Source organism: Vipera berus, assembly GCF_964194415.1.
Source record: "Vipera berus genome assembly, chromosome: 13".
In the NCBI taxonomy this organism is placed as follows: Eukaryota; Metazoa; Chordata; class Lepidosauria; order Squamata; family Viperidae; genus Vipera; species Vipera berus.
In genome coordinates, this window is record NC_138216.1 from 7,605,791 (window position 1) to 7,615,445 (window position 9,655).

Sequence of the window (9,655 nt, forward strand, 5' to 3'; positions counted from 1 at the left end):
AAGGCATCGTAGGCCAAAGGCAATCTCAGTCGTCAATGTTCTTTGCAACAGCCCTTAGAGCTCAACCTAGAAACTGGACAAGAATACTAGCTGGCTTGTCTCCAGCAGAAAACTTGGAACGTTTGGGACGGCGCTATTCTCTGCCACACCTAGGGGGTGAGTCAGGGACGTGGGGAAAGAGGAGTAAGGGAGAACTCCATGTTTATAGCATCCATAATTTTATAAGCGTTCCAGAAGAGCGACAGTAGGGAGCGTTTTATTTTCTGTGCAATCTACTTTTTAATCTGTTTCCAGTTGTATGATAATGTTTACCCCTGGATCTGATTTACAGTAGGAAAATAACATTTTGTAAGCAAGTCTTTATCTCTCTTTTTTAAACAATGGTTGTAAAATATTTGGAATTGGGAATCTACGTATGATACCTTTATTCTCTTCCTTAAAATAAAAAGGACGGTACATTAAAATCAAATTAATATTAAGGTATTAGAAACAAAAGCATCCAATTGACAAAATAAGTAATCTTGCTGCTAAAATATATTAAAAACAACCCTTGCATAATGGTATTGTCTTTTTTTCCCCAGAAAGAAAAATATAAATATTTTTAAAGGCTAATGATTTTAATATGCAATGTATCTTTTATATATATATTAAAAAGCATTACAGTTGTTTTGACTATGGTTTTGACATAGCCAGAAATCATTAGCTTATAGCAGAGCAAAATAAAATCTCAACACTTTTTTGGGAAAAAAAGTAAAATATTGCATAATACATTATCCTTAAGACATGAAACTAGCAACTAGAATTCAGTTTTCCATTACTTCTTCCAAATCAACAACGTTATTGTGTCACCCAGAAAATGATGAAGATTAATTCCCTAAGGAGATTAAATAGTAAATACTAATAAGAAAGCAAATTTAGAAAAAAAATATTTTCTTCTGGGGGAAAAAAAATGAAAAAGCTAAACTTGCTAACCTTTATCCAAAAGTAAGAAATGCATGACTTCTCTCTACCTATAAGTATACAAATTTATTTTTCAACTCAAAATTAGCTAGGAAATCTCCATCAGCAAAGACTTTTTTATATATGGATTTTTTGAAATTTTGTAAGCTTCTTGAAGTCACCCAAATCTGAGTTGGGCAGTTATATACAGTAATTTTGTTTAATAAAAACAAACACATATAGGGATTGAATGCATTTCTGGAGGGTTTCTGCCATAATATTAAGACACAGTACAAAAAGTGCTTCTTCCAAGGAAAAACTTCATCATTATAGTTACAGTTAGGATAAAAAGTCTAAACAGAAGCCAGTTTTTTTTAACATAAGGAAAGGCGACTCATTTCCTTATTTTTTCCAAAGCTGGGCTAATTTTTCCTTGGCAACAGAAAATAACTTGAATGGAGCTTAGGCTGTAACTCTGTCCACTTACTGCAGAGGCCAAGTCAGTGAGGCCTAAGAACAAACACAAACTATTAGGAAACTGTAACTAATCTTTGAAAAACTTTGAACATCAACTATTTAAGTTACAATTATGTCAAAGAGTTCAGCCGGGTTACATACAATGCCAAACATCTGCATCTAGCAGAATGTTGTCAAATCTACCCGTTTATTAAGGTAATAAGACAAGTCACTGGAAGTTGCAGCTGTTAGTACAGATAGTCCTCGACTTGCAACAATTCATTTAGTGGCTGTTCGAAGTTACTGAAAAAAAGGGACTTATGACCGTTTTTTCACACTTACAACCGATGCAGCATTCCCCACGGTCACGTGTTCAAAATTCAGATGCTTGGCAACTGGTTCGTACTTATGACAGTTGCCAGGGTCCTGTGATCAACTTTTGTGACCTTCTGACAAGCAAAGTCAATGGGGAAGCCAGATTCACACAACAGCCATGTTATTAACATAACAAATGAAATGATTCATTTAACAACTATGGCAAGAAAAGTCGTAAAATGAAGCAAACTCACTTAACTAGATGTTGAGACTCTAGAAAGAGTGCAGAGAAGAGCAACAAAGATGATTGGGGGACTGGAGGCTAAAACACATAAGGAACCGTTGCTGGAATTGGGGATGTCTAGTCCAGGGGTAGGCAACATTGGCTCTTTTATGACTCGTGGACTTCAACTCCCAGAATTCCTGAGCCAGCAGGAAGTTGAAGTCCACGAGTCATAAAAGAGCCACGGTTGCCTACCCCTGGTCTAGTCTAATGAAGAGAAGGACGAGGGGGGACATGATAGCAGTCTTCCAATATCTCAGGGGCTGCCCCAAAGAAAAGGCAGTCAAGCTATTCTCCAAAGCACCTGAAAGCAGGACAAGAAGCAACGGATGGAAACTAACCAAGGAGAGAAGCAACCCAGAACTAAGGAGAAACTTCCTGACAGTTAGAACAATTAATCAGTGGAACAACCTGCCTCCAGAAGCGGTGAATGCTCCAACACTGGACGTTTTTAAGAAGAGACTGGACAGCCACTTCTCTGAAACAGTATTGAGTTTCCTCCTGAGCAGGGGGTTGGACTAGATGACCTCCAAGGTCCCTTCCAACTTTATTATTATTATTAACTAATGTTTCACTTAGCAACATGAATTTTGGGCTCAGCTGCGGTCCTAACTCAAGGACGACCTGTATAGACTCAAGAAAGAATAAACAGTGTTAGACACCTTGACTCTATTGCAAAAAAAAAAAATATCTAGCAATTGTAAGAACAACTGCTGCCAAAAGTACAAATGACATTAGCTGAGCAGAAATCCTATTTGTTACACGGATTACCAAAATATTTACTGCTGCCAGAAAGCCAATGCAACCTAAGCCATGGGCAAACTCCTCTGGAAGAACCATGCCCCAAACAATATCATAATGCCACTTCATCACACCGGGTTGTTTTTGCCAAGGAAAAGCAATAAAAATGTTTTATCAAATCAGCACAATTACTCTCTTGCCGTAAATTGGAGAGGGATTATGCCTCTGTCATTCTTTTCAATTGGTCAGAGAGCTTTGACATTTTCAATCTCATAAAACGTACAGTCCATAACCAAACTAGACTGGCTGTACAGTTGTATTAAAATATAATAACATTCTCTGAAAAGATGATACATTAGCTTTTAATTTGTTTCTTTTTTTGTGATGGCTTTATGCTTTTGTTTCTGTTAGCCACCTTCAGCCGCTCAATTCTGAACTAGTATTCAGGGAAATAATCAGGAAATAAACATTTAATGTTAGATTTAGGTCTCCGGAACAAATGTATTAAGACAATGATTCTCAATCTTTTCTTCACCACGGACCCCCTTTAAGTATGTTTTGTGGCCACGGACCACCAAGACTTAACTCGAGATTTAAATCATAACATTCAAGCCTTCGTGGACCCCATGATGTCATCACAGCCCCTCCAAGAGGTGATAATACGCCTTTAATGATAATATGTCTTTCACCAGAGCTATTTGTTATAATTGCATTTTTGAATATTTCAACAGAATTTAATCCAGACTTCAACAACTTCTAAACTGTTTTTAGTTATCTGAAGTACTATAAGATATATGATATCTTTCATATTTGTGACGTAAATTATTTAGGTAGCTCTGTCTCTATTTGATTCTCGTTGCACTTCAACATCCAAAGGAGAGTTATGCTAATTAGCAGCTGCTGGAGCGAGCACTTCTGCTAATAATTTCCATGGCAATTAACAGAAACACGTTCATTAAAGAGTTCTACAATCACTGAGACAATATGCTGTCCAATTCAAATGATTGCTTTGAGTTGAACCGAAAATAGAAAGAAAATCAAAAGGAGTGGTGTTCAATCCGTTTTGATCAAATCAGGAGATAAAATTCCAATTGCCAACTGAGGCAGTCAAGCCAGGAGAGGAAAATTGCGCCAGGCTGTTGATCCTTCTTCTCCTGACGTTCCTTTCTTGACCCATCACTCCTGGGAGGCCCCCAAATGGCACCCCCAGATATTACGTTACCCACACCAACCCCCTCATTCTTATTCCTCATTCTCCAATCTTACCATCAGTCAACCCTAGTAGGCCAGTAATCTGGCATAAGCCGCTCAGCTGGATGTACATCTTCTAGTCCAGACATGTCAAACACAAGGCCCGGGGGCCAGATCCGGCCCGCGAAGTGGTTTCATGTGGCCCGCGAAGCCATCCTGGAAACAGTGAGGGAACGGCCCCCACTGCCTTGGCCCTGGCCCAGAGACCCTCCTCCTGCCAGAGACCCTCAGATCTGTCCGAGTCCTGCCCAGGCCCCCATAGGCACCCTTGATGCGAACCATGTAGAGCTGGCCACGCCCAACCAGTAGGACATATACACACTAGCCACGCCCACCTAGTAGGCCACGCCCACCCTGGCCATACCCACCCGGCCCCTTGAGGGCAACTGCAATGCTGATGCGGCCCTCAATGAAATTGAGTTTGACACCCCTGTTCTAAACACTGTCCGGTCACTTCGCTCCATCACTGGAGGTTCTGAAGAAGAGACTGGACACCCATTTGTCTGAAATGGTCTAGGGCCGTGGTGGTGAACCTATGGCACGCGTGCCACAGGTGGCACGCAGAGCCCTCTCTGGGGGCACGGGCGCCGTCGCCCCAGTCCTAGGCCTTCATCTGGGTTTTATAAAACCTTTTCGCTTCGGGCCTCCGCCGCCATGTGCAAAAAAAAGAGAGGTTCAATCAATCAATCAATTTCAACTTCTCGCGGGGGAAAAAACAACATCTCGTAAAGTTGGAATTGATTGAACTTTTTAGTCCCGCCCAGTCTGCCGTTACCACCGCAGCCACGCCCACCCAATGGGCCATGCCCACCCGACGATACATAAGTGTGTTTTGGGTTGCAGTCTGGGCACTCGGTCTCTAAATGGTTCTCCATCACTGGTCTAGGGTCTCCTGCTCGAGCGGGGATTTGGATGAGGAAGTCCTGCAAGGCCCCTTCCAATCCTGATATTCCCTTCTATTCCCCAAACTACCTAATGTCGGTCCTCTTCTCTGGGTCCCCTCTTCACTAAGTGCCCGGAAAGATGAAAGATGGAACTTCTCACTCGGCAAGGTCACCCGTCGTCTGACCTCACAGCTCACACAGGTAAACCAAACACAACAAAAGCTCCAGAGCAGGACAGTCTAAGCAGGAATCCACATCCTGGTATTCAATCTAACAGTGCCAACAACTGAAGCCCAACCTGCTTGCCAGAACTTGCGGCAGGGCTGGAACGGTCACCAGTTAGACCAGGGGGGGGTGTCTTCAAACTTGGCAACTTTAAGACTTGTGGACTTCAACTCCCAGAATTCCTCAGCTGTCTTCAAAGGGGGGGGGAACAAACAAACAAACAAAAAACACGAAAAGTTCAGCTGCCTTTTGAAAAAAGCACCTTTGGGATAAATAAGAGTTGTGCACAAATGTTTTCTTTCGAGCTCAAAACAAAACGCCGAGAGCTGAAGATTCCATCAACCTATTCTAGGGTTGGTTGAAATTCTGTTAAGAATGAATGAAGTTCATTTGGCCCTTCACGATTTGACCAAAACAAGATTGAAAACAGATTCAGATGTTTCACCAGTACGATAAACAGTGGGAATTGACAACAAGCCTTTTCAGCTGCCTTGCATCCAGCTGGCCACGAAACAGCAGCAAAGAAATTCAGAAAATTCTCCACCTACTATCCTGCACTCCATTTTTAGCCCCATCATAAAATACGTAAATAGAATTATTTTCCTTTTTTTTAGCAACAGATATTTTTTTAAAAAAAATATATATCGCATGTACTGCAAAGAATGATGAGTGCATAAATTCTTTATTAAATGTTATTCTATTCTGACGCATGAAAGAAAATGAAGATGAAACACTGAAAAAGTACGGAGGAATCAGCAGTGGATATAACTTGTTGCCAAAACTAAGGGCCAGGATGGAATTGTCTGACAAAGTGCTAGGAGAAATCTGCTAAACATTTACACAACTGAAGTAAATGACAAGCCCCAGAAGGCTGATAGGTTGGATTGATTTTGTTACTCTTAAAGCGGAATTGTTGCACAGAAAGATTTAAATAAAAACAATCCTGACACCAGCTATTAGAAATATTCATCACCAAATGGATACAAAATACGAAATGAGACAATAGTTTAAATCTTTTTTCCCCCTTTAAATTTTGTGGTGCTAGAATCTTGTTGCTGTTTTGCAATAAGAATTAAAACACACACACAAACACACATTCTGATTATTTTAAGGATCAAAGCAAACAAATGGAAGTGCATGGAATCTGCAGGTCAGCTTTCCTTGCATTGAAGTATGACTAACACAATCCTTTAAAAACAGTTATATAAGACAGTCAGTAAGAGATTAAAACTATTTAACTGTGAAAAGCACTGAATACGCTGCTCTGAGCTGCACAATGACTGATCTTGGTTCAGCACGTTGCATGAACGCATTCCCTGTGTTTTATTGCCATGTTCTCTTGTGTGAGCCAAGCCAGCTATCGGGTTTGGTTTTTTCCCCCCAATAAAACCAATTCAAACAAACCTGATTTAGAATAATGTGTGAATAAAGTCTGAGGTGGCTGTTTGCATCTTACAAAGAAAATTGTAGAGAAATGGCATCTAGAGAAGGAAATTCTTAGGAGAAGAACACATGCGTTAATCTTTGGATATACCCCAAAACTAAACAAAAAAAACCACCAACCATATATTTGCAAAAGCCAACACGTTCAATTTTGCCTGAAAGACAGAAAGCTGTTGCAGCTACTCAGCTAATCTTCCAAGAAGACCCTGGTGCTTAGCCTGAAACAAGAACTGTCACAGTCAACTAGCATTCATGGTTTGAAGAAATGCACTCATTGTTGCTCCTACTGTTTGCTCTGTTAAGTTGGGTGTTAACATACCATGTCTCAGCATAACTTTTGGTCAATCTTGAAGCTCAACAAGTGACTTTTGGCCAGTCAGCACATCTCAGTCTAACTTATTGCATAAGAGTAGTTGCATGAAAAATAAACTATTCTGAACTCTTTGGACAAAGAACGGGATGCTATGGTGATTATCAAGGACAGATAGACAGGAAGAAATGACAGCTGCAGTCATGATATCAGGCATCTCTGAACATCTCCAGAATCTATCTATAATCTATAATCACAGAAAAGGATAAATTTTTTGATACAAATCAAATAATTTCTCTGTCCATTGGGTTTTTCTAGCAGGAAAACTTTAGGAATACCTGTAAATACCCTACTACTGTAATAATAAGGAAGAGATAGAAGGTAACAGTAAGACAAATCTTAAAACCAATTAAAAACTACCTCCAACTTTCCCACAATCCAGCGTAGGTTTTCTCTTAATATTTTTTTAATTAACTACAGTATTATGTCCTTCTATGATAAGGCAGCGCTATTGTCTTGGACTGAATTATGGATATTCCAGACATCCTGTTTTTGTATTGCTTTCCGCTCATACAAGAAAAATGTTGATCTTTAAGGAAGACGACAGTGAAAAATGTAAGACAACTTTCAGTGCTGGAATGGATGCAATTGCAAAATTTGAACATTAAGATATATACTTCTGCATAGTATGGACCACAAAGCAGCTGCTGTTTCCTCAGTGTTTACCAGACTTATTCTCTACATTTACGGTATATAGTTCAGTAGGAAAGGAAAAAAAACCATTAACTGGTTTGAAGGAAGTGCCTATACACACACACACACACACACACACACACACACACCAAAGGAAACAAACACTATTCTTTGGCTCACCACCAAATACTTCTCAGCCTTTTCCAAAAGAGAAAACTAGACTGAGATTTGGAGGAAGTATGAATGCAGGAGGAAAGGTATAACAGGACTTTTGCATTATACATGGAAGACTAAGGTAGCGCACATTCAATATCGAAGACAAATACTTGACGGATAAAATGATTCTGCAAAAAACGCCTTAGCTTGTAAAATGTAATGCGTGCACAGGTTGATTCGGGGAACGAACATACATTTTCCTACTCCTCAAACTATTGCACATCAGCTCTCGTTAGCTCAGATGGCATCACTGAATATTTATAGATCTCCCTACTCGATCATTTTTATTCTAAGCATTTAACACAGGAAAGAGCTAAGCTTTACAAAATTTAACTACAAAACGCACGGGCAGAAAAAGAACTAAGCTCTATCAAAGCAGGAGACGCTCAAGGAAATCCACAGTAACGATACCACCAAAATACTTCCAACACTTCCGATTCTATTTGCTCCCAGCTGTAAAACCCAACAGAAACTAAAAGGAGTAGTAAGTACATCGTTAAAAGATTAATTCTGCTTCAAGAATTGGAACTGGAGAACACAGACATGCATCCATCCGCCAGCCACATTCCTAACTATTGCTTTGCACAGATTCCATAGCCACCTAGCTCTATGCCTCCCTTCGAAATAAAACAGTATTTAACGGCGGGTTACGCTTCTTCCTCGACCCCAGAACTGACCTTCCTTAAGACACTTCGGGATGTCTGGATCAAGGCATTCCTTTCCCTTTAAGGACTCAATGTCTTCAAAAGGCAAAATCTCTGGGAAACTCTGTGGCTGCTTCTTGGAGCTATCGATCATGGTGGGAATTCCTTTAGAAAAGCAGCATCTAGCGAGGGAGAGAAAACCAATCTCCTGGCCAGCTGTAGGCTTGCTCCTTTCAGTCACTTTGGCAATAATTGAGCAATTATGTCTTTAGAGCATCTGAAAGCAGCCATTAGCCTTTACTTCCCAGCTTGACCCAAGAAAGATTCGAATGACTAAAAGCTGAGGGAAGAGAGAGTTCCCAAACTCCACCTTCCTTTCCCAGGCAACTGCTCCGGATCCTTCCCCCTTTTTTCAACCACCCTGGTTTTATCCTCCGGTGCTTTGCATTCAGTATGCAGTTTGATGGTCAGAATCATCTGACAAACACTGAGTCAAGCAGTTAAAAATAAATCCCTGAAGGGGGAAGAAGAAAAAAAATAAAATAAAAAAATAAATCCCAGCCGTTGCAGAAGGAGCAACATTTGGCGAAGCTGTACCTGAGATGACAAACTCCTACCGGGGGTCTCTTTTTTTTTTTTTTGCTTGAAAGTTGTTGTTTTTGGTGGGAGTTTTTTTTGGGAAACGCTTTAGGCTGCCTGACGTGTTGCATTTTTTTTTTCCTTCAGTTTCTGATATGGACCGTTCTGATCTTAATACGCTAATAGAAAAGGGGTTTGTGCATAAGCTAAAACAGTTACAAGTTAACACTACATTGAAATGCAGATCTGTGAGCTTTGATTCGCCAGTTATAGAGTTTTTAACGTGGTGTGTGTTTACCTATCTACCGGTCACCTTTCCCCCCCCCCCCCGGTCTATTTTGCTGGCCTTGACCAGGAGAAGGGAAATGCCTGAGCAATGTGGAATAATCTCAAAAGGAATGAAAGAAGAAACTGCCCGTGCACACGCATACACGGACACACCCCCTTGTTTAAAAACCTCGTGGGGAGAAAGTTTTCACCATCTTGGTGCAAAGCCAGCCTTTTTTTTCTTTCCTACAAGCCTCCCAGGATAACCGCCCCGCTCAATGAACACACCTCAACAGTCAAGTAGGAAATCAATACAGGCGCGTGTAAAGAGACCACGAGAACGACAAACAGATTTGCTCCTGCACAACAACCCCTGTTCCTTTTCTGCAACGAAAAGTGTTCACGTGGC

The 9,655-nt window shown here is 40.6% G+C and overlaps 1 protein-coding gene across 1 annotated transcript in view; it reads right to left on the reverse strand.

Annotated features, from left to right (window-relative positions):
* The window catches only part of MRTFB (myocardin related transcription factor B), a gene marked incomplete at its 3' end in the record, with an annotated part of 33,770 nt that extends 24,366 nt beyond the window's left edge, over window positions 1-9,404 (reverse strand). Inside the window, exon 1 of the mRNA XM_081338192.1 lies at window positions 8,434-9,404. Within this exon, the coding sequence (XP_081194318.1) occupies window positions 8,434-8,554 (121 nt within the window). The 5' untranslated portion in view covers window positions 8,555-9,404. The remainder of the gene's footprint in view (window positions 1-8,433) is intronic.
* Window positions 9,405-9,655: the final 251 nt, after the last annotated feature.